Source organism: Corythoichthys intestinalis, chromosome 3 (genome assembly GCF_030265065.1).
Source record: "Corythoichthys intestinalis isolate RoL2023-P3 chromosome 3, ASM3026506v1, whole genome shotgun sequence".
Classification (NCBI taxonomy): Eukaryota; Metazoa; Chordata; class Actinopteri; order Syngnathiformes; family Syngnathidae; genus Corythoichthys; species Corythoichthys intestinalis.
In genome coordinates, this window is record NC_080397.1 from 23,114,210 (window position 1) to 23,140,719 (window position 26,510).

Genomic DNA, 26,510 nt, shown 5'->3' on the forward strand with positions numbered 1-26,510 from the left:
CTTTAATGCCAGCAAGGCCGTTCATGTCACTGGTAGCTAATCTGTGATTTAAAGTTTATTCTTTATTTTTTTTTTAATTATGTATGGCGGAAAACACTCAGGTGACTTGAAGTTCTGCTCAGACCCCCAATGAGGCCAAATTTCAAAATTGTCTTATATGCATGTGTGATACATCATTGGATAGTTTAAATTCTCAATTTTCTATTTTCTGGGGGGAAAAATGAACAGGAGGGCATTTAAAAAAAACAACAACATTTTTTTAAACCCCTAAACCCTAACTCGAGGTGAGCGTTATTAAAGACTCCATGATTTTAATGAGATAACATTGCATACTTACCTTGTTTTGAACCAAAAATTCCGTGGCATGTATCATTGAGTCTAAATACACAGCTGTGAATGGCCACAGCTGGACATTTTGGGGATTCTACGGATGCAATACGGTAACATAACAAGGGTCGGGATGCAGCAATCGCAGACCTCAAGGAGTGGTCGGGATTTTCTTTTTCAAATATTTGCCCTTTTAAACGTTTTTTTTTTTTTGTCCCCCAAATTTCCTTTGTTTGGATCAATTATTTATCATCTAAAATATTGAGGAAAATGCGACAGTAACAAAAAAAAAAAAAAAAAAAAAAATACAATTAAGCAATAGTTATGAGGTAGATATACGTGACCTATTTACAGACACTATTTTTTAAATTGTGACATTATTTGTTTAAAAGTTATGCGAGTGAATATTTGTTTTAAAAAAGTTGTGTTTTTTAAAACTAAATATTAGACATCAATTAATGATTCTAAGCTAAAAAATGATAGACATTTCGAAAAATAAATATAATTACTTACTTTCTTTTTATGGCTTGGTTGAAAATAAAGCGGTTGTGCTGTGTCTGTATACAGGGGTTTTGAGGGTAAAACGGACAAATGAAAAATAGTTTGGGGACTTAATGCGCCATGAAACTGCTATGGCAGCATATAGACATATTGTTCTATCAAACACAACAGTTCTTTTGGCTTAAAATACAGCAGTTTATTTTAAAGAGGGGAGCAAGTGCAGAAACTGCTTTATCGGCCTTGTCTGTGTTTCCCGCCATATATAAAATCTTATTTATAAAATATTTTATTTATTTGCTGATCCGAATTCATTTGAAATGAAAAACACAAAAGAAAAATCTGGATTTTAACAGGTTTTAGTCAGTCATATTTAGTCAAATATATATATATATGTATATATATATATATATACTGTATATATATATTTTAAGTAGTATGGCTAGTTGTACGAATTAAACTGGGGTCTCATTGCTAGAAGCGCTCCACAGGGTAGAGCAGCATAACCTTAGGGAGCGCCACAGTCTGCCTTGAAGGGTGTTTCCCAATGAAATTCACCTTGTAGCGTGTGACAGCAACAACCCCCGCTCCTCCCCTGCTGTTCCACAGGGAGGTGCAATGTAAGTGGCATTTAGCGCAGTGACATTCTGATGATGTTTTTTCTTCTTCCTCACTGCACCTGGACAGAAAACAAATCCCCTAGCCGATCCTTACGCTTTTTGGCAAGGATTGAGAGGCGCGCCGAGCTGAACTGTGAACTCAACCCGTCGAGCGAGACAGAAATTCGGATCAAATGACTGTAGGAAAAGGCCACGTGTGACCGAGCGTGTCCTTAACGTTGATGTATTAGCTTGCACATTTTGGGATAAACTCTGAAGGTCCAGAAATTGCATCTGTTCATCCGTCCGTCCTTTATACCATTTACAGTTGAGGGCTAGCTGACTGAGCAAGAAGAAGATTACACTTGGGGATGGTTCACAAGTCAACCGTAATGGTGTAGAATTTAGATTGGACCTTAAGATATAGAAAATGACTCCCACACTGTAAAAATGGAATGGTTTAAAAAAATATATATATAACTTGATATTTACGTTTAATATTGGGAAAAAAAAAATCAAAAGGATACGGTTATGAGGCTGGCCGGCTCTACCAATGAGGTCTCACTAATTTTTGTATTCAGGGCGTTGGCAATGCTAGTTCAGACACCCACCTTATTATGAAAAAATGTGGCCCAAATAGGATTTAAAACCATATACGTATATGACCTAGATGTGATCTGAAATAGTACACTTTTATGCGACTTGTCCTATTCAGACCGTCAAGTTAATGCCTCACTGGCGTCGGAAAAACACGAAAAAAATCGGATTTGTGCATTAAGACCTGCGGTATGAATTTAGCCTATGTGGCCTGTTGGTGTCTCGCAACCAGATTGGTGTGCACATCGCCCAACTTTAGCCTCTCCATGACTGAGTGGGAGAAAATGGATGGATGGTTGGAGGGATTTGAAAGCTATTCCAGATAGTCCTAGGTGTGCTTCAAAAGCCTTGCTGGCTCTTGACCCACTTTTACTCCAAAATCATAAGTAGTACAGGTTATTATGCTTGTTGGTGTGATGTCGGTGCACATTTGGAATCTTTCTCACACGCTCCCATCCCACCACTCTCCTTTGTCAAAGTGCCTCAAAGCATTTCACTGGTTTATCAGTACAATGATTAAAACGCACAGATTCGTGCACAGACTGAATGTCTTTAACATCCCAGAGGCGACATTATTAAGACAGCGAGCGGCTTATCTCTACATGGAGAATTTTTTTTTTCGTGAGGCTGCTATTTGGCAAAGTTGGCACTGTGCCTCTGATCTCTTGTTTTTTGTGCTTCCCTTGAGCCTTCTTTGGCTCGCTTCCACAATCAATCCATCAGTCCTTTAAAAGGAGACGTCCATGCATCGGGGCCCTCTGTTTCAATAAATGGCCCGACAGCGACGGGGCGCCTCATTCATGCCCACTTCATTGTCTTTTAATAATTAAACCATGATGGATTATCTTGGTACTGATATTGACTTGAAAGCAAGACATCTGAGGAAGGCAACGAACTGGGTGATGTGTGTCAGTGTTTTGGGGCTTACTGTAGTTTGGATGCTGGTCATGCAGCTTCCTTTTGATGCAACGCACCTTGGTTCAAGCTCTTCCGGTGTCTCTTCTCATGGATTCATCAAGCAGATCTGACATGTGAAAAAAAGCTTTGGCTCTGTCAAGGAGCCTTGATGCTTGGATGTGTTCCATGTCGGTGGATCAGTGCCTTAAAGTCTCAACTATTCTATACAATCTTTTCTGCTTGATCTTATTTCTTTTCAGCTTTCGGGGCCTATACAGACCTCACATTAGGATGCATGTCGGACGGTGGGATTAGTAAATGGACAACTTTGGGGAAAAATTAAACTTAAAGAAATAGATATTTGATTCCTCAAGAAAATTGTGCAACTCCAATTATACTACTACAATATAGCATGTGAGTCTAAAATCTTTAACGGCCACATACTTTAAATACAACTTGAAGAGAACTCTTAAAATGCTGTATTCTGTAGTCTCGGCATGACAAAAATCAGACTTTCTTCAATTTACCAGGGAACAGTTGCTGTAGCTGTCGCTGTAAAATAGTTTTAGTTTATTTTTGTACATCATTTGTGAGACCCACTTTGTCAAATTGATGTGTCTTAAGGACACACCTCATTCGGTGCGACACAAATGACTAAATTTTTAAATTTCAATCCCATGTTTCGATGACCTGACCGCTCAGCGGAAAAAATATTGCTGCCGAAAACCACGAAGAAGAAGCCACAAAAAGCGCGTGTTTGTGCACTGCAGCTTGATTACAACCATGGACACGGTGCGGCGGTGCTCAAAAGTTTGGGTCAACTTTTTACAAAAAAAAAAACAAAAAAAAAGACCAGTCAGCTAAGTGCAACATTTGCAACACAACTATATCATTCAAAGGTGGCTGCACGAGCAGTATGATTAAACACCTCCGGCTTCATAGAATACAAGTGCCGAGTAGCATAGCTGAGTTCCGCACCGGTCCTCTAACCAGTCAGAAAGGTATTGAAAACAATAAATTACGTCTGTCTTCTGCTGTTCCCGTGATTCGACCCCGGATTAAGCATTGGATGGATGGATGGACGGACGGACGGACGGACGGATGGATGGTCGTATTATTACCTCGGGCTATGGTCAATATCACATGTTTATAGAACTAGATGCGAAATGACAGCGTCAATGGCGTTAGCAAATGTATAGAGGACTAGATGCAAAATGACAGACTCACTGGCGTTAGTAAACAGCCGCCATCTTAAAGCAGTAGACGCTTCCGTTAAAATCAACAGTATTAAAAGATCTTCAAATTATAACCAATAGAAGAATTTATACTAATGTTTCGTCGTAGCTCCCAGCTAAGGTACATGCATGGCAAAAGAATATCTGTAAATGTTTTCTCCGTGAGCTTTTGAAAAATAAACATCTTTGTGAAAGTGCACTTATGTGGAAAGAAACTTCATCACATTCAAGTTCAAAGACTGATATCTGAATACAAGTTAAAAAATAGCCCTGTGAGAAGTTTATATAATTCATAAGTTTCATATTAATTGCATTAATAATAAATAAATAATAAAAAATAATAAATGATAAAAAAACAATAATTATTAAATAATAAATTTTGAATTTATATAATTTAAAAATTCATCCAGAAGTTCAGACATTCATATAAGCATTTTTAAACTTTACATTTTTTATTTTTTTGACCCTGTCTCTTTTTAAAAAATTTTTTACCCTGCCTCTTAAAAGAATCGGAATCGAGAATCGTTCAGAACTGGAATCGAAACATGGAATCGGAATTGTTCAGTTTCAAACGATGCCCAACCCTACCTGTAAAGTCATAAACCATTTTAGGTGACTCCCTCTTGAAAATGATCAAGAGAATGGCAAGAGTGCAAAAAAGTAATCAGAGCAAAGGGTGGCTACTTTGAAGTCATGTTTTTAGTTATGTCACCCTTTTTTTTTTGCTTAGTACATAATTCCTCACGTGTTCATACATAGTTTTATTACCTTCAGTGAGAATTTACAATGTAGTCATGAAAATAAAGAAAACGCATGAATGACAAGGTGTGCCCTGTATGTGGCCGTTTGCGTTACATTCACATGAAAGACATGAAAGATGGCAAAACAAGAAATGAATCAAAGTGGCAAAACAGCCATCAAAGATATCAAAGTTGTCAAAACAGCCATAAAAAGGACGTTTTCGGAAAAGTGCATTCAGGCACGCGACAAAATTATCAAAGACAAGGACTATGATGAAAAAGGAATGTGCACTATGGAGGAAAGCAAGAGAATAGTTTTTTAAACCACTTTTGAATGTAGCACATTGTAACACTGTGAAAGTGGATGTTTTTTTTTCTAAAAATATTGTTTGTGTGTTCTTCATTTCCACCGTAGTTTTCCACAGTGGTTTGTCAGCAGGGGTTTAGCGGTGGTTGCTGAACAAAATGAAACCTGGCAAAACATCAGTTGGAGCGTAGTTCTATCAGTCTCAAACTTTTGAAAGTAGTTATAGTCACTGATTTTGTGATAGTATGTCTGAAATTGTTGTTATCTAATGAGTGAATAGTTTGCAACCAATCTGTGATTAATTGGCAATAAGTCTGCAATTCACTGGTGACCAGCTTGTGAATGACTGGCAGTCAGTGTGCTGTTGACTGATGATCATTCTGGAATTTACTGGCCACCTGTCAGAAATTTGTTGTTGACATTTCTGCAATTGATGAACGAACAGTTTGTGATAGGAGTGTGAACCTCTTGGTAGCCCACATACGATACAAAGCTCACGATAACGATGATCTAACGCAGGAGTGGCCAACCCTGGTCCTCGAGAGCCACAATCCAGCTTGTTTTCCATGTCTCCCTCTTTTAACACACCTGACTCAAATGATCAGCTCATCACCAATCTCTGCAGTTGCCTGATAAAAATCCTGATAATTGGTTTCAGGTGTGTTGGAGGAGGGAGACATGAAAAACAAGCTGGATTGCGGCTCCCGAGGACCAGGGTTGGCCACCCCTAATCTAACGATATGGCGATACAACGATTATCAATACATTGGTCAGGAAATCATTCTAAGATATTCTACAAGATCACTAATAAACAGAAAAACAACATCATTTTGCTGTAAGTTTATCACTACTAGACGTCCAGTCAATTTGAATTGGGTGGGTGGCAGCGAATGAACCCCTCCCTCTTCAAACGGGCCCCTTCCACTTCTATGGCAGCCAATGCCAGGCAGCGAGGTAATTTTATGCCATGTTTTTGGGTCATTACCTGTTGATTTTCAGTCACGTCCTGTTGATTTTGGAGCATTTTATGGGTCTCTGGTTTCGAATGAACGTTATTTCGCCTTTCCCAGTCCCAGTGGATTGGGCGTCGAGCGCCGTCAATAGCAGCCATAGAGTTAAGTAAGACAGTATTACGGTGGAAGATTTTGTAGCAACTTGTTGGTACCTTATTCTTTTTTTAAACGATTTTTAAATTGTATCCCGATTCTTGGCATGAGCGTATCGATAACCTTTTAGGATACAAAGTATCACGATATATCATAATTTCGATATTTTGTTACACCCCAATCTTGAGAAAGACTGCCAACCAAGCAATCTTTGATTGACTGTTGAGAAGTACAGGCTGTAAGTCAGATGTGATAAACTGTATCTTAACACTGTGCGAACTGAGAACGCTGTGAACTCTTAAGGAGGAGAATATTGATCAGTTGATGTTTGTTTACTCTTACTGCATGTCAAATGTGGCCATTTAAGCAATCACATAGCTGGCTACAACGTGTCATTCAAGTCATTATTGTACATTTCATGCCCTTGCCAACTCTAAAAACAAATTAAGAACATAACTCATAATGCTAATGCTTCACACCACAATATCAACATTTTTCTTATCGTTTATGCCCATATAAAGAGAGGAAATGGATAAAAATGTGCAACACCTACCCTCATAACATAAACTTGACCATTTTGTTATTCGATTGAGAAAATTTCATTCAAGTCATGAACTCCACTGCATGTTTAAAGGTTTGTTGGTTGAAGGCTCCACACAACTAATGATGTCCGACCTGACAAGACTTAAAATCACCCTCTGACTCGGGCTTCGAATGAGCTTGAGTGGCACAATGTATGTCTGCTGTTCTAAAACCAGACAACAAACAACATTTTCCCCCTCATTTCACACCTGAGTGTGCAGGTGTTACCTACACTCCCTTGGCTACGTATGTGCTATTAATATACCTAAGATTTAAGAATGTTTGCTCTTCACGAAAATGTCACCCGGAAGAAAAAATCCCACAGCCTGTCATTGAAAATCCGTTTTATTAAGTGGCAGGTATCTTGAAAAGCAGTGTCAGGCCATGTATTTGCACCTTATCTGACATAATCTATCCCCGAATACCTACATTATCACATTCCAACCACAGAAATAGAAATAAATTCATACTGTGGCATACTTTTAAAGGAGACAACCTTCTGGGTTTTAATTTTTGCCTAGAAAGCTCAGGTTTATGTCTATTTTCAATTCAATACAATTTAACTTAATTGTATAGCATCATATAGCGCCTAATAAGCTCAGAATCAATACTGCATAAAATAACATGTTTAACCCTTAAGGCCCCGAGCCCTTTATTTTTTGGGCAGCCTACAAAGCTCAGCAGCAATATTGCACAACAAAGCATAAGTAAGCCTTTTTTTGGCCTTTAATTTTTCTTTTCTTTTCTTTTTCTTTTTTTTTTTAATTTATTTCACCATCTTCCCCGCACAAGCATTGTTATTGACTGATAGATCACGATCATCATATTGAGCACCCCTGGTTAACATTTTGTTAATCTTGTCAATTTTCGATATAATATTATTATTATCAACATAAACCACCCCTCTCGTTTGAAATTAGAATCTTGATCGGAATGCCTTGGATCGGGTTAGAATATTCCGAAACGGATGTGTACATGAAGCATTTTTAATCTGATCAGGCTTTTAATCTGAATGAAAGGCTAGGTTCATACCGCAGGTCTTAATGCACGAATCCACTTTTTTCGTGTTTTTCCGGCTTGAGTGAGGAAATTAACTTGACGATCTGAACGGGAAAAGTCGCATAAAAGTGGACCATTTCAAATCCGATCTAGGTTACTTTCGTATGTGGTTAAAATCCAATCTGGGCCACATTTTTCCATAATGTGCCTGCGGTCTGAACTGTGAAGTCCCCCGAGTTGGAATTCATGCAACAATTACGTCGGCAAAGAGCGAGAGGGACAGGGCGCTACGGTAGTGGTGCAGCTGTGCAATAGCATTAGCGCCTAGTTTGAACGCGGCTTTTGGGGAAGGAGGGGGCTTGACAACAGTCATAAAAAAATAAAATGGGTTGAGGATAAATTTTCTCACTGCTCTAAAGGACCAATATTTCAAGACTGCTTACATGGCCGGCAGTCGGGGCAAACTGTCCGTATGTGTCTGTGTGCTTCATGTGTAGTCATTTGTTTTGATGCTCCTGCGCATGTGGGTCAGTTTGCTCAGCGCATCTCGGACTGTGAGTAGTGCGCATGCGTGATACTTGAACGGGCTCAGTGGAAAAGGCAGTCTGAATGGGCACGCCAAAAAAAAAAAAAAAACAGATAAAAAAAAATCGGAATTGGCCGTTACGACCTGCGGTATGAACCTAGCCAAAGTGTCCATGTAAATACAGTATAGCCAATGTCATAAAGTAAGTGTAAACATTTTGGAAACACCTAATGGAAGAAAATTGGACAACATTTGCACTGCTTTTACTCACATTCAAAGATTCTCTTTTTTTCTTGAAAATGATGCTTTTTACCTGTCCAAATCGTAGCTGTTCCTAAAATGCGCTTCACATTTCAATCATGTTTCATGTCCACATTGCCACTAAGACGGCCCCTCCCTGTGGCGTTCCTGTCATCTGTGCACGTTATCCCGCCTGCCAAATATAAACACAGGCACACCGCCCTCGAATCAAAGCTGTCAGACGGCATTTACGAGAAGCCGCCACTTAACTATAAATATGGAACACTTCCTCTTCTTATACTCCCGGCTGTGATGAAGAAAAAACACTTATATACTGACATGTCTCTGTTGTCACCAGCGATTAAGAATCATGTCTGGCAATGCTATAATCATATTTTCGCAATGAAAATATATTAGTTGAGATGTCCCTATCCTACTTTTTTCACTCTGAAATTACAGAAAGCGATGCATAGTAATGAGATGAAATAGTGTAATTTTCAGGTTTTTGGAAAGTTTGATGGGCTCTTGAGAATTTAGTCAGTTTTGCAGAATATACTAGCAGAATATATGACAAAAGTATATCCCTGCCTAGTTAAAAGTTCTATGTGGAATGTAAAATACTTTTCTACTCCATGCATGTTCCTCCAGAGCCTTGATGAGTACACAGAGCCTAGACTTTTCAACAGAGAACGCCCAAAAAAGCCATTTTTCATCCTTTCAATAGAGAGGATTCGGGTCTAAAACGCTGGGCGATCACAGACCTGTGCACCTCCCACTGACAGCCACCTAGTCTCTGCTTGGCAAAAACACTGCACAAGCGAGCTGGTTACTGTCCATAATTTATCATGGATTCTGCAGACATTAAGAAGGGGCCGTTTTGGAAGCCTGTCTCAACTCCAGGTCAGACTCCGAGCTTTATGTTCATGCTCGTATCAGCACAGAACATAGAGGCTGCAGTAACGCTTTAGGTCGGAGGTAGCAGTCGCGAGTTAAATAAGTGACAAAACTCAATATGGCACCTTTAAGGTGAAGAATAATGACACTGTGGTGAGGGGCACTGTGTGATTTCAGCATTGCACACTGTGGACTTGATTGAATGATTGTAAAAGACAGGTTAAGGTAGGGTAAGTTTAACATGCCATCACCTGCATTTAATTTCTGGAAGCAAAGGCTGTTGTAAAATTAAGCAAAAACATTGGCTAAATTAATTTCGAATTTACCTTAAAATTGATTAATGTTATTTTCAGCACTATCACGCACCCTGAATAAATTTTAAAAAGTATTTAAATTTATTATTTAAAAATGTTTATCATATATAGGGCGCACCGCATTATAAAGCGCAGTAGTAGTCGTGGTTTTGGTGTCATTATGCATCTACTAGATGGAGCTGAGCTAAAGGGAATTTCATGCCATGATTAAACAATATTGAACCATATACTGTATAAAGTGGATAATAAGGCGCACTGTCGGCTTTTGAGAAAATTGAAGGCTTTTAGTGCGCCTTATAGTGCGGAAAATATGGTAATTATTTTGGGGAACTTTTTTAACCTTTCTTAAATTACGACCCCTCAAGGGAAAAGACGAAAGGAAAAGAAGAAGAAGAGGAAAAAGTTAAGCGGCCTTAAGTGTGTATTAGTCAATATTGGGCCAATAAAATACTTTTAAAAATATTGGATAATATCAACATCAGTTTTTCATTAACGGTTTTGTTCCAATATGTATGTTGCCTTTAAAGTTAATGTAGAAGCCTTCTGCCTTTGTACAAGGGCTGGTCACAGCTTAGCATTGCAGTTATGCTTATTGACCATTAGATGTCTCCAAACTAAGATGCTTGAGATTTTTTTTTTGTGAGCATTATCGTTATTAAAGCATCCAGTATCCATCACAATACAATTAGCCATAATATGTTAATATGTTATAAGTCCACGACAGCATATATCGGTGTCGGATTTTTGGAGTTGGACAATGTCGGGATATCGGCTAAAAAGTCATTATAGGACCACTCTAGTGTCTATGTCTGGGGCACGGGAGGGGTTGGCTGTTGGGATGGGGGGTGGTGGATAGGGTCGATATTAAAAATCTCCCTGAAATGAGTTTTTCGAACTTGGGATGTCAGTAATACCCCGTTCTCTCCCCCAAAGTAGGAAAGAAAAAGAACATTTGATGGTAAAATCAGGCATCATGAGTAAGAATTAGTGTGTTGGAAGATTTGCATATGATGAGACATTACGCACATTTAAAAGGGTGTTCCTTTTTCCTCCATTCAAAAAAAAAAAAAAAAATCTGTGCAAAGACACTTTTCCCATTTGTCAGACTGACAATAATATCAATGTTGTGTTATAATGTTTCTTCCTTTTCCCAATTATAACAGCTGACCTTGACAAATGTGTGCAGCTGCGCACCATCAGCAAACACATCCGCATTAGCGTATTAGCAACCAAAACATCATCAGACTTCCTAATGTGTTTACTGTCAAAGCTCGGTGCTCGTTTGTTTTGGTTGCCCCCGTGGGGCTGCTCATTTTGGGATGTACATACATGTGATGTAGTTAGAGTCCATGTTATTCCTTGGAAAGCTTACGGGAGTTTGTTCTGGATTGATTCTCATGTTTTTACTACCTGCTAGTGGTCTCTTGCCAGCAATTAGCCTTATTAACACCCCAGACTTACACACTCATTCTATCAGTCACACACATTTGGACTCGAAATGCCACCTAAAGTAGCTGCGGCTTAGTGCGTTAAACTGCATTTAAATTTTTAGGGAGAAAAATCCTAAAGAAGTGCTTGTTTTGTTCAGTTCATTTGGATTGAGAAATCTGCAAGTCCCACCTGTTGAGTTTCTGTAATTTATTGCTCCACGTGCAGTCCTTGAGTCCTGATGTTCTGAGGGTGTGCGCTACAGTAGCTTTCAAACCAAGATTTAAGCACACAAGGAAGCAATTTCTCCTCTAGAAGAGCCAGACTGGGTCTCTCTGTTACTCATGCGGTGATGAAAGCGGCCTTTGAGTTTCACTTGAAGCCATTTAGTGCATCAATGCCTTTTTTTTAGTATTTTAAAACATTTCCATCCAGTGTATCCTATCGGTGCAGATGGAAGAAGAACTGCGATGAATCTCGTGGCTTTTATATCAAAGCAAATAACATATGGAAGAAGAGGGTTTTTGCAGTTTCACCTTTAAATTGCAATGATCGAGGTCCCATCTGGAAATACAACTGAAAGGTTATTTACTTCCAACTTTTTTAGGATGTGATTGGCCATCTTTCCGGCAATGTTGTGCCTCTTGCTGATCATCAATCAGTCAATTACGGCAAGGGTAAAGGTCAAAGTTCAGAAGAGAAATTAGAAACTAGAAACCTTGTAGAAGATTTTAGTATTAAAGCTTTTTTAAAAATCTTGTCAATGAAATGTCATCAATGTTAGGTAGTAAGAGAATAAAGTCTTTTTTCTTTTTTTTTAAGGAAGTTAGGCTCAATTTTTATATACCAGTATCTTTATTCACACTACAGTTCACCAACTAGGTAAAGTCACGGTGCCACTCGGAAGGTGTGCACCATGACTAGGGTTGGGCATCGAGCATCGATGTGATCTGGGACTAACAGTCCGGTTCTCGCGGAACCGTTCGAATTTTTTAAGTTTCGATGTTCTGACCGCCGACCGGAAAAAAATATCTGCCGAACACCACGAAGAAGAAGCCACAGAAGACTCGCTCTGTTAGGAGCAAACTATATGAAGTGGCTAATTTATCTTAGCACATAAACGTGTTGCTTCGCTTCACATAACTGACAACATAGTAACAGAATAAACACACTGAAATAATATCACACCCGCTGTAATAACGTGCAAACTTAAAGATTTTGCTTCATCAAAGGTTCCCAACGATGTATCATGTAGAGGAGGTGTGTAGTGGGTGTACATCTCAAGGATTCTTTTCCAACTAATGTAATAAGTTCTTTTTGCCTGCTGCTTCAAGTAAGTCACAACTAGGGGAAGCCAAGCGCACATAGCAAAACCAAAGAAAAACTGTCGAGTCCGGAGTTACAATAGTGCCATCTTGTGGACGGATGAACAATATATCAGTTTCGAACGAAATCAAAGTCGTCAACTTAAGATCATGGGGCAGAACAGTCCCCGCAAGATGTCAGCCCTTAACTAACTTGTAGAAATACCACCTAAAACAAACGATGCAATACCATAAATGCCTGCAGCATAAGACACTCTAAAACATAGGCAAAAGAATTTGTGTAAATGTTTTCTCCGTGAGCTTTTGAAAAATAATCTTTTTAGAGGTGCACTCCTGTGGAAAGAAACTTCATCATATTTAACGTTCAAAGGCTGATATTTATATACAAGTTAAAGTTAGCCCCGTGAGAAGTTCATATAATTGAAAAAATAATCGAGAAGTTAAGAAATTAATATAAACTATGCATTTTTTTTTACCCTGCCTAGTAAAAGAATCGGAATTGAGAATCGTTTGGAACCCGAATCGAAACGTGGAATTGGAATCAGAATCCGAACCATTCAAATTCAAACGATGCCCAACCCGAACCATGACTTCACATAGTTTGTGATTTCATGACCTGCGTGAGTGTTTCGTTAACAAAGATACAAAGAAAGTGAGCTTGACTTTGCTTACTAAAGGTAAGCTAAATTCCTGTGTCAAATCACATAAGTGAACTGATCAGAGGGATCAAAGAGGTTGCTGAACCCTGATTTTTTGTATTGAAAAAAAGCATACCGGTAATTGCACAAGAATAGAAGTCTCTTTAGAACATTGTTTTTTCAATATTTGGACCTTTTTCTCCTAACTTGTTGTTATTAATATGACAACTTTGTTAATTTGACAACTTGTATGCCCCTCTGCCACAAGATACATACTACAACATACATTTTGTTTTCTTCTCAGATCCAGTACCCCTTGGTTAACTTGATCTAAATGTGGTATATGAAATATCTGCAGGGTTGTTTGGCTGTTTCTTCTGTCGTGAAGTTGGTGTGAAAGAAGCAGGACGAAGGGAGATGAAGGGGGTCTCTAGACTTTCCAAAGCTTTGCGTTTCTCCTTCTGTGAAAGTGATCCTCTGTGTGAATAGTGTTTTCATTCCTCCCCTCAATGAGATTCACAGGAGCATGAAGGCAGAGAAAGAGAGAGAGAGACATTGCAAAGTAAAAGTAATCCCTTTCCTCTCTCTCTTTCCTCTGCTTCTTCTTGCCTTCAGTGAACGATAATACATCTTGGGATAAACAACTTTTATCAGAGTGAAATAAATTTAAACGGGGTGTTTTATTCAATTCCTCATCCCAGAAGCATCCGCTGCATTCTCCGCAATGTCTTGACACTCAAGCTGGAGGGAAAAAAAAGAAGGCATAATGCAAATGAAACGCTCGCTTCTTGATTAGATTACTAACGCAATAATTGTCCCGTTTGATTTATGGCTGTAATCTGTTGCCATAAACGACGAGAGAAGTCGGCGTGGTATGTCTAGGATTGGAGTGCATAGATACTTATACTTTGCGTATAAAATTGCATTAGCGAATGAGCTTGTCCAGGACACAGTGTTTATCTAATCAGGTAAAACATCTCAGGTAATTCAGGAAATGCGACAGCACAGCAGCCTAATGTTTTAGTCATCGGGCATACTGTACAGTAAGTTGTATTCCAAACTACAGTACATCATTTCTTATTGGCAAAAAAAAAAAAAAAAAAAAAAAAAAAAAGATTATATGATCTGTATCTGTCATCTCCTCACTTGATATGTCCACTATTTCTACTCCTTATCCATTTGATTCTAATTGTATTATTAATTTCCATTGGGTGAGGGAATTGAATCATATAAATGGGTTTTTTACCTCTTTGATGTCTTCAACTTTGGACAGAAGACACAGTATGCCCTCACAATCTGTAATGTTTTCTCAAAGTCTGTCAAGAGCCAAAAAATCTTAATGTTTTTGTGTACCATAGAAAATGTGATGAGGGAAATTGTGCTGTTTCACTCTTAATTGCCAAAAGAAATGAAATATTGGGGTTTTAAATCCAACTCATACCACCAAAAGTTTACCAATGGGGAATGTTTATATTGTTCGATTTGCATTCAATTATAACCAAAACTAGTCTGCCATAGAAAATAGATAAATAAATAAATAAAATAGACAACATATTTGACTTTGTTCTGTGAAATTCCTTCCACTCGATTCTAGAAAACATCTTCAGACCTAAGCATGCTGCTGAAGGACATGACACGTTTGTGTCTCTAAACCAATAAATACACTGAATTGAATTGCTATTGCCTCTTTTGGGAGATGATCGGGTGAAAATTTACCCATCAAAATCAAATCATGAGGTTTGGCATGCCCTCTTGGCTATTTTTGGTTCTTTAAAAATGGCTGATCAAACGCAACTTCAAAAAGGATAATGTAGAGTGCTCATTTGTCATTAAAACACATTAACATTAAAAATAACCAATAAAAACATGAAATATCCTTGACCAATTAATTGCACTTTGTTCAAATCAGAAAACTGAACCCATTCTAATTTTATTTATTTGTTTATTTGATAAAGAACCAGTTTGTTATTCCCTTACCTATTAACTGATTTTTATGTCATTTTCTGGTGTGGTTGTGAGTGCAGCAGTAATGAGTGTGTTGAAAAGAGGAATGTACTTGTCGAATGACTAACAAGTAGTGAAGGATGTACTTGCCCCCCTTTGCATTTGCAGATCTTGAAACTACTTGAAAGCAGGTTAATCTGCCAATGCAGTTAAAGAAAGATCCTCTCTGCCTGACATCAAGCCTATGACGCATATCACCTTCGTAATCCACTTAAAGCTCTTTCATTTGCAACACGGTTCAAATGAGTCACTGAAAATTTGTAAGCATTGCACCTGTGTACGTAATGAGAATATGCGGAAGGTGCTGTTATGCCATTTTCTACCTGAAAATCCTCTATTCTGCATGGTGCCTCCTCCATCCACTTCACCATTTTTTGTTCTTTTCCCCGCAGGCCGAGATACATCCGCATCAAAGGACCGGCAGTGGCAGCTGCAGAGTGGCGCGACCATGAGGTCGGGGGCCTTCCTCCTCTGCTTCGCGCTACTGCACGTAGCTGGGGCGGCCTTCCCCGAAGACAGCGAACCTATAAGCATCTCACATGGCAATTGTGAGTATGATGCGCTACATATTCTTCTTCTTTTGGCCGACTGCCTCCATATGACAAGCCCTCCTATTCAGTCTATTATTCGCTATCTATTAATCTATCAATCTCCATTCATTTCTGCCCATCACATGAATAATTATGCACAATAGACACATTTAATCCACTAGCAATTAAATTCATTCATTCAGTGACAGTACTCGCCTGTTGCCACACCAGCTAAGCGTAGTGACAATGTTACAGGCATGCAAGGATCATTGTAGACATTTTCACGCAAGGATGTTTGAAGGGGATGGGAGAAGCCATGCTGGTTGGCGGTGAATGGAGTCAGCTGTGTTCACGCAGCCCTATTCATCATGCGGTACTGTCATGACAACCTTGTCTAACCAGCTCTCAGTCTTCTAATGCCGAGTCAATCATGGGAAAGAGGCGGGAGCTGCAGACGTGACATCACTAGGAAGTGACTATCTAAAAAAGGTCCATTTCCAAGGTTTTATCAAGAGTACACTTAATTCCCTCATTCAAAGAGGAGCAAATAACGCCACTAAAAGCTTTTTCGATGAGAAAGGATGTTTTTGCTCTTTTCTTACTGTGGCATAATGTGGATTGGTCTGTGATGAGCGTGACTTCAAGAGCCATCGTCCAATCAGCAGCCGTATATTTTGTAAAGGTTCTTCCCATGAAAAAGGTCTCAACTGGATCTTTCCCAGATCTAAATGTGAAATATTTCCATGGCGGATATATAGAACAAATCGTCTGGTGTGCCAGGTTAGTGTTTATGTGAACAAAGGTGCAAACCGCTTTCACCTAAGCCGGTATGCATATGTCTGGGAAGTTTGCCTCAAACAGATTAGATTGTATGTCGTGCCGGATTTACACTGGGCACAAAAATAAGAGCCCTGATCATATATTAAATCCATGAATGTACAGCTTAATCTGGACGTAATATTGAATAATTACAAAAATGGCAATGAAACCAAAAATTAAAGTGTCTGGAGCGAGTTGCAAGGCATACCACATGATGTGTCAAGCATTGTGGAAATGCGCTAACCAAATCCTCAAATATTATCAATTTCAATACTCCTACATAAGGTTTGAAATTTTATTTTAGCTCTTAGCTGCAATTGATGTTAGGGTCCCCAAATGCGGGAACAAGGTTCGACCTCAAAGCAGACAACAACTGAGGGATGCGCTTAAGAGTTTATTAAATACAAACAAACAAAAAAACCACGATCGCAGAAAAGCAGGAATAACAAGATAGGTCCGTGACAGCAGGTCGACAGGGATCAATAATACTAACCCAAGGGTAAATTTAGGCGATAGGCAGGGAGCCAAAAAGACAAAACACTCCAACACCTGCACAAGCTAGAGGATTACAAAACAAGAGCAGCAAATGAACAAAACCCAAGGCAGGGGCAAAACTAACAAATGCAATGAGACTGGAGTACAAGGTTTCAAATGGCGACCAGCAAGACAATATTTTGGCATCCTTCTCTAAGGTTACGTCTACATCAGAACAGATAATGGCCTTAAACGTGTAATTAGTTGGACTATATGGCATGTCGGCTACACTAGTATGCCTATCATCCGGATTAGTTGTTAGATGGATAATGTAGGCGGGTAATGTTACCCGCCGCCTACACGCCGCCTAATATGGATTGCTGTTTTCGTACAACATTGGGATACTCAGGAAGGGACGTCATGCCGTCGCTGTTTTTAGTGCGTCATGACAGCATCGTAAACAATGGAGGCGGACGATTACGACGTGGCATTCCTGCTCCTCTTTTCTTTTCCACACATTTTTCTTGAACCTTCAAACTACGTATCAATAATATGCTTAAATTCAGTGCCCATTTGGGGTCCTCCCATCGCAGATAAGGTGGAGATGAGCGTTTTTTACAGAGCTCATCTCCTGAGTTATCTCCGATCAGCCAGCTGCCCCTCCCAGTAGTGTATATAAAAATTGATAGAGGAAAATTAAACCCCGAAAAGTGACCTGCGTGGTACCCCCAGTCGAAGAGGCGCACGTTCAGTTTTTTTTCCAAGACATTTCTGCCTGTCAAACTGTCGCCACTTCCAGGATTGCCACTTTTATCCACAAGCAGTCCTGGTTGCGGCTTCCAGGAAATATACGCAGCGCCACACAGATATGCTTCTATTTGTTATTTTCCAAGTGAGCATCGATTGTAACATCCCAAGTAATTATTAGGATTCCCGGAATGGAGAGGATCCTTATGCAGACACTGGCACGATGTGGCAATGAACCAAAATGCTTTATTGTGTCCAACACAAAAGCAGTGGAACTCGATGATCGGGGTGGTCAAGTGGGCGTGAGGCGATGAAGCTCGGGAAGGAGGCAGGAATGAAATCCGACAAGGGGCGCGCAAAAAACAGGAACTGGGACAAGAGCAAAAAATGTCGTGAGCCGGTGATCAGAGAAATAAGTAAAGAATGCGAGATACAACTGACTTGATTGGGTGACGAGGTGGCAGCGTCCACTGCTTTTAAGAGGGCTGATTATCATCGCCATCACCTGTGGCCGCTCCACCCGTCAGATGTCCACTCTGTAATCAGAATAAAAACATGCACACCTGCCAGAGGTGGGCCAGGGCTCACGAAGGAAGAGCAGAGGCCCTAACAGGACCCCCCCCTCCTACGGGCGTCACCTGGCGCTCGACAAAGATGCCCAGGGTGGGCGCGGTGGAAATCACGGATGAGCTCGCGGGACAACACCCACCGGGCTGGAACCCAGGACCGCTCTTCCGGGCCATAACCCTCCCAGTCCACCAAATAATGGAGCGCACGGCCACGACGGCGGACGTTGAGAAGCCGCTCCACACGGTAGGCAGGACCCCCATCGATCGTGAGAGGTGGCGGAGGCGGCTGAACGGGGGGGCCAAGGGACTCATAGAATCTGGCTTGACTTGGGAGACGTGGAAGGTAGGGTGGACTCTGAGATGAGCAGGGAGCTTAAGGCACACGGCATTAGGATTCACTACTTTGGTGATCTCAAAGGGGCCAACGAACCGAGGGGATAGCTTAACAGACTCAGTTTTCAGTGGCAGGGACTTTGAAGAGAGCCCCACTTTTTAGCCGACGGCATAGCCGGGCCTATGTGGCCTTGGACATGTGGGACGGGGATGTCACGTTCCTGTGAGGGGAATAATGGGGGTTGGTAACCTAAGGAACACAAGAATGGTGACATTCCTGAGGAGGCTTTTGGCAGTGAATTGTGCGCGTATTCGACCCAGGGTAGTTGATCGCTCCAGGTTCCGGGGTGAGTTGTGCTTGTATGGCCTGGAGTGATGGGGAAATGTCCGTTACCTTATGGAAGAGGAAGTCAATGGCTTGGTGTTGGTCCAGGAGTGACGTGGGAGAGCCCGAGGGGTTGTCTGCGGGATCCATTGTGGCCCGATCAAACTGTTAGGCCGCTCCACCCGTCTGACAGAATCAGAATAAAAACACGCACACCTGCCAGAGGTGGGCCAGTGCTCAGGAAGGAGGAGCAGAGGCCCTAATAGTAATGATGTCAGGCTTTCGTTGTTAAAGATTTATTTCAATCACGCCTGCTCCTAAAAGCCGAGTGTGCTCTCCCTTTACTCTCGGTCCTGCGTGATGCGTTCAATTGCGATCACGAAAAAAACAGTGATCACATAATAATGACAGTGTAAAAGGTGTAGTTAATTTCGAAATTTCCCGTGAGCGAGTAATGCGTTTCCGTTTCAGAGATAAACCACGTGGGCGATGACACATGAGGCTTCTCCTTTTTACGCATGCGTAGTTTGAGCAAAGCAGACGTACCTTGCAGAAGCAGGGGGGCCCTTAAACGCACCTTAAACGAAGTGTGGATAGGTATAAAAATAGTCGGCAAAATACCCTGGAGAAAATTATCTGTCCTCGTGTAGACGTAGCCTCAGATTGCCCGTGTTAAATACCATCTTGAGGAGCTGGCATTGGATGCAGGTGCGACATCAGGAACGTCTCCCCAACTCTGTAACGAAACACAATCTAACCAGCAGCAGAATGTGACAATTGACAGGTATAGGACATCCAATGCATGACCTGTAAATTATCACTATCAGCCCCCTCAGTTCCAATGGATCATCTATTGCTGTCAGTGGCAGCGAATGAGTTTAATACAACAAGAAGGTGTTCAAAGACATACATAAAAAAGCCACTAAAATATTTAAAGCAGCATCCCTGGTCCCAATGCATATGAAAAGCCGCTGTTTTCCCATTTCATAAAGACTGTGGTTGTCCACAGAGAGATGCTCAAAGTGTCTCTCTGTATAAGAGGAGCCTGACATTGACCCGCTTCTGTTAGTCAAACAAGCGCTTTCATCCCACGGCACTAACAACAGAACAATTTCATGGTACAGTGCTGTGCATTTTAAAGTGTATAATTTAAGGCCGGAGCAGGGGCTCAGGCAACAGATGTGTTGACATTTGATCCAAATCCCTACAGCTCGCCAAACAAAAACTTCGGCAATCATGGCATCAAAGTGATTCATCTCTCACTTATTCCTCTTTGTAGACACAAAGCAGTACCCGGCCTTTGTGGGCCACAAACCCGGCAGGAACAACACGCAGCGGCACAAACTGGACATTCAGCTCATCATGATCATGAACAAGACTTTATTCATTGCTGCCAGGTAAGCTAACAAATGTTGTTACAACCGCAATGATTCTCAGTGATTGTTGTGAGCTTGACACTGATGGCCGAGCAGGTGGCTTATCAATCTAGAAGTGGGCAATATCTATGGCTTTATGAATCATAAGGGATTCATTGCCGCAACAAGCTTAGGCTCACCGCATATTATTACCTCCTGCATTTGGACTGGCAGGAGGTTATAGTCACAAGCCCATGCAAAGACAGTAGTAATGTCTTAACTATAGTAACTGTTTGTATGCATTTCATATGCTGCCCTTGATGGCAATAGAGGCATCGGCCTACAAATTCAAATGGATTGGATGTCTATCGACATCCATGGTGCTGAATGAGTTAAAAACCAAACTATAATACAATCACATTAAATTATATTGTCATGCGGTGCTGTTTTCTCACAACTTTGCACAAACAAGTTCATCCATGAACAATTCATCCAGCAATTCATCCTCTGCATCCATCTGCCCATCCATTTCTATTTACTCCATCAGAGGTCACCACGGCGAAACAGTCGATTCACATGCTAACCCATAAGCGGGAACTGAACCCCTCTGGGTAACCCATGTAAGACGAAATTGAGGGTGATACCCTACTACCCTAATGACTTTCACTCTCTGCCTTTGACAGAGTTTGTTTCAAACAAGGGCGTCACTAGACCTAGTACAATACCAAGGAACTGATGGGCGAGCAAAAATTTTTTTAAAAAGTCAGAAATAGTGCTTCAAACTATATATAATCATATTAGATTATACTGTTTCTGGTAGGTTTTGACCTAAAAGTGGTTTATGTTGCCTAGGTGGGTTATTTAGCATACCTTTCTCATTCCTCTTTCATTCCTCCTCGCTGATTTATCCTTGCTGTGAGCAAATAACTTTCTAATATCCATTTGCAAGAGTAATGCTGTTTGAGTCAAATAGAAATAATAAATAATACATGTTGTTACGGATTACAGGGACTGCTGTAACAAATAAAATGTTTGTAAAACAGTTGGAAATTATGATGAGTACACATACAAAATTGTTAGAGGTTATATCCCAGAGCTAATTCAATTTGCGACCAGAGTAGTTAACCGCAGTTGAATTCACAATTCATGGGATTACGTGACCAAACAATCATCAACACAGTTTATATGACACTAACCTGTAAAGCAGGTGGGCAGATGCACCGTCGACTGTATGATTGGCACACACAAAATGTAATATTGATGCTGTATTCATGTGCTGTTGGAGTAATCGGAAAAAAAAATAAAATAAAATTCTCAATTACATGGTATCTTTTAAAAGCGCCAGTCACTCAACTTGAGATGCATCTTTGGAGCATTAAAATAGGCTATTCCTCTTTGTAGCAACCATGTTTTTTATCCTACATACGACTTTACAACGATTTTCTAAGGTGCTCCGCGCAAGTATCAACTCATATGTCTATCACAGCCAAAGTTATGTGCATAAATTCCCATATTAAGAAGCCATGTGCAGATTGTGTATATGGAGTGAATAGAGTAATATCACTATATTATATATGCACATTCTGTAGATTATGCTATGTAGACTTAAAACTCCAAAGTTTTTTTTTTTTTTTTTTTTTAATCGGCGAAATTTTAACTTGGGCACTGCAAATCAATACTGGGGCACATGCCCCACTGAAATTCGTCTGGCGACACCAATGATTTCAACTAGGCAGGTAGTTGTGAGTTTCCAACTAAAAAACACCGGTTTGAACTGAGCTTGAAGGTGTGTCACGATTCTATCGTCTCACACCATGCGACAGTATTTTTCCTCCGAGTTTCAAGATTTGTTTCGTTAGGTGTATCATTACAGGCTTAGCGTTGGCACAAATCACCTGCATTTGCAGTGTGCATGTGACAATCAAGTATTGACGGCCTCCGCGCTAAGTACTAGCATCTACATAGCTAGCTTGTAATATCCATCTACCTATCCATTTTCTGCAACAACCATGTATAGCAGGACTGCATGCTAGCTAGCATCTCTTTATGGTGGCTAGCTCTATCGATCTATTTTCAAGTGTCAAATACTAAAACAATGAATGCTTTTTCAATAATGCTATGCCTCGTTGACAAGTTCATTTAATCTTTCACCTCATGAAATATTCTATTGTTTTACTTATAAACATTATTTGTATTACAGTAATTTCCAGACTATAAACCACTATTTTTTTCCCCTCATTTTGAATCCTGCGGCTTATAGTCCAGTGCGGCTTATTTGTTAATTTATTTGGGTTTATCGGTAACACTTTATTTGACAGCGGCGTCATAAGACTACCATAAGATTGTCATAATTATGACATTACATTATCATAGGCATCAATTAATGCTTATTATAGATGTAATCAAGTGTCATCCGGCAAACTATGTCACTAACTCCATTTATGTCCAGCTCTGATGTTTTACATCCATTCAAAAGGGAGATAATTTGCCGGATGACACAAAATGACATTTGTCATAAGCCTTCATTAATGCTAATGGCAGTGTCATGTCATCATTATGATGGTCTTATGAAAGTCTGATGACACCACTGTCAAATAAAGTGTTACCAAATTCCATAACTAGCAATTAATGAAACAACTAGAACAGTAACAGAAGAAACAATTGGCACAGAACATGAATTTTGATTTGTTATTTACATCAGTAGCGCTGCAATGCATGCTTGGAGGCATGTTGGATGACAACAGCATTGACAGGTGGTGGCAGCAGAGGTTGACTGTCTCCGCAAAGAGACCAGTGATGGCCAAATGAAGCTTTTTGAGGCAATGGAGATTTGCAGCCAATTGGTTCAAAGCTTTATGGTGGTTCATTTGGTCTAATGAGAGTCTTATGATGCCGCTGCAAATAAAGTGTCACCGGTTAATATCTTTTGGTGTAAATATCCCATAATACAGTGAGGACAGCTGCAGCGTATAGTCCAGTGTGGCTTATCTATGAACAAATGCCGTTTTCTTGTCAAATTTGGTAGGTGGCCCCTTATAGTCAGGTGCACCTTATAGTATGAAAATTACGGTATATAAACCCAACACATTTGTTCCAGGTACCCAAAACATTAAGAAAATTGCATTGTGTAGAGAACAGCTGTAGTCTAAGAATCAGAAGCATGAACATGAGCATCATGTTACCTTTATTAAAAAAGTTCAGTCAAGCCACATTTGTGCGCTTCACGTTGTCACACAGTTGATATAAATTATTATATACCTAGTTAATAGGGGTGTAACGGCACACAAAAATCTTGGTTGGGTACGTACCTCTGTTTTGAGGTCACGGTTCGGTTCATTTTCGGTACAGTTAGAAAACAAAATGCAAAATGGGTATTTAAAGATAATCCAACAACAATTTGCCTTTCAGACCCCGCATATTGGTCAGCTTTCTTTCTGGACGAAAGAGGAAAAAAGAAGTCCTGTGCTAAAGAGAAAAGCAATCCCAATGACAAAGATTTTAACATGTATTTTACAAATGAAATGCCTCAACGAATCTTTTTTTTTTTCTTATGAACAGTTTTCAAAAGCTTTATTGGTGGATTTTCTCAAGTTAAAGTGCCACACAGAAATTAATAAATTTAATTGTGTAAGCAGGATCTGTGTATTATTATTATTTGATTACAGGTGTTTTAGCTCATTTCAATTTATTTTATTTAAATGGGCTATTATTTATTTTATTATGTGTTTATATTTTACAAATGTGATGTAGTATTCATTTATATTGTATATTTTATGTTGTATAACTTTAGTAGTTCCTATGTGAATATTAGTTCCTACTTGTTTTGTTGTGGTAGGAGGGTTTTGATTTGAACACGGGGCCGTGTTGGTTATCATTATAGCAGAGAAGACAGCAGTAAATCAACAAAGATAAGTCAACTGTGATCTGATGGACTCAAAAAGTGGGTTACGATTGCATATTAGTTTGAAAATCGACCGGATTAATATATGCTCATACATAATGATTTCTTGCATGTAAAAGGTATAGTGATGTAATAGGTTCCCTGTTTTTTTTCCTTTTTTTGTTTTGTTTTTGTTTTGTTTTGTTTGTAAAAAGGAAAAGCAAGAGAAATCTGTAAAATCCCTTCGTATTGTACGTTGAAAGAACAACGTGCTTTTCAATAAAAAACAGTCAATTTAAAAAAAAGAAAATTTCTCCACGAGTGACTTCCGGTCTGCCCAATTCTAGCTACCGGTAGTAGTATTGACACAGGAGGGTCACGTCTCGCGTCAAATAATAAACTTTGCCGTTCTTTTCGCGTGCGTCGTGTTGAGCCGCTTCGGGGACGCATCTAACACGCGGCCGCACTGCGACTGGTGTGCATTGGCTGATTGACTTTAACGCCCGCGTTTCACTGAGTTCTCGCAGCGGCCAAGTTTTCGCGCCATTGGCGTTTCTGGATTAGACTGTCGTACCATGTTAGTCCTCATTATAGTAGAGAAGACGGAGTAAATATAATCTACACAAATAAACTGTAACCCGATCGACTCACAGCCTCGAAAAGTAAGGGTTAAATTACGTCGGAAACTCGTTCGGTACAATTCCGTTCTGAACCGAGCACCACGTACCGAAACAGTTCAATACAAATACGTGTACTGTTACACCCTTACTAGCTAATATCAATAAGTAACAACGATAGATGAATGAATAATACAAATTGAGAACAAGAACAAGGTTGGCCACACTTTAATTTGTCTTGCGAGCTACTCTTCAAATGATCAACTCAAAATGATCTGCTTTCTGACCCGCTTTCTACTCGAAACTTGCACTGAAAATGAATCCCTTTTCACTGGGGTTATAAAAATCACCTATATTGGTGCAGACCAGTCTACCAAAATACATTTGCGTCACTTCTGACACTAAAGTGTACGGGCGCAGTCTACGAAAATTCACCCCTACGTATCTCTACCTGTCAATGGTCCTACTTAAGGGTCTTTTATTACCATGCAAATACAGCTCACCGACACAGCAGGACCTGCCCACAGTACGCCCTCATTGATTTTAATCATCCCTTTTGTTTGCTACCTTTTAAAATATCTTGCTTCACCTCATGACAGAATGAGCAATTAGCAAAGCGGCAAATGTGCAATTATGATCATATGCAATTTAAAATACGGTTGTTGATACAGGATCAGAACGTAAAAAATCTTTGCGATTCTTATCAGCTTGATTTGAGCCCCCTTTGGGTAATTGAGTTCAGGCCTGACTGGGTGAAAGACACAATGGAGGGGGTGTTCTTTGTTTTGCTCCAAGCATGTCAAATTAAGTGGTTGAGGGAGACTGCTGCTTTAAATCGTATCTGTAGTCATTAGGGAGAACTGTGAGTGTTGGGGTGTGTGTGTAGGGAAGGGCGCCAGAGATTTTGGTGCGCCTGTCTCCCACCTGCTCCACATGGAGTGGCAGCCAGCAGTTTTAGGGGCACAAGGGGGGAGGGAATTGGGACACAGAGGGTTTATTTGAGGGGTGTGTTTGTTGGCGTGCATATGAGTGTTAGAGGATGTGTGTCGCCCAATTTATTACATCGACCAGTTGTCGAATGTATAAAGAAAGTTTTTGTCTTCTCTGACTTGAAGGGTCAAACACAATCAGATTGGTTTGAAAATGTATTGTGAATTGTGGCCTTCACAACAGCCCTTCAAAGTAGGCATATACGAGTATTTGTGTGACGCTTTTCTATACAGTGTATCACAAAAGTGAGTACACCCCTCGCATTTCTGCAGATTTTTAAGTATATCTTTTCATGGGATAACACTAACAAAACGACACTTTGACACAATGAAAAGGAGCCTGTGTGCAGCTTATAAAATGGAGTTAATTTATTTTCCCCTCAAAATAACTCAAATTATAGCCATTAATATCTAAACCCCTGGCAACAAAAGTGAGTACTCCGCATGGGAACTACGTACATCCCTAAATGTCCAAACTGAGTACTGCTTGTCATTATCCCTCCAAAATGTCATGTCACTCATTACACGAGTGCTGTCAGCATTGCTGCAGAGATTGAGGTGGTGGTGGTGGGGGGGTGGGGGGGGGGGGTGGGGGGGGGGTCATTCCCACCACCAT

At 40.1% G+C, this 26,510-nt stretch overlaps 1 protein-coding gene across 4 annotated transcripts in view; it reads left to right on the forward strand.

The window, feature by feature from the left end:
* Nucleotides 1-26,510, forward strand: part of sema6a (sema domain, transmembrane domain (TM), and cytoplasmic domain, (semaphorin) 6A) — a 242,861-nt gene that overhangs the window by 88,050 nt on the left and 128,301 nt on the right. For 3 of the 4 annotated variants that reach the window (XM_057831645.1, XM_057831646.1, XM_057831648.1), the window contains exons 2-3: nt 15,649-15,804; nt 20,333-20,450. In XM_057831645.1, coding sequence (XP_057687628.1) covers nt 15,705-15,804; nt 20,333-20,450 — 218 coding nt within the window. In that variant the 5' untranslated portion in view covers nt 15,649-15,704. Of the gene's footprint in view, nt 1-15,648; nt 15,805-20,332; nt 20,451-26,510 lie in introns of those variants that run through there. The other variant, XM_057831647.1, reaches the window with a different exon arrangement.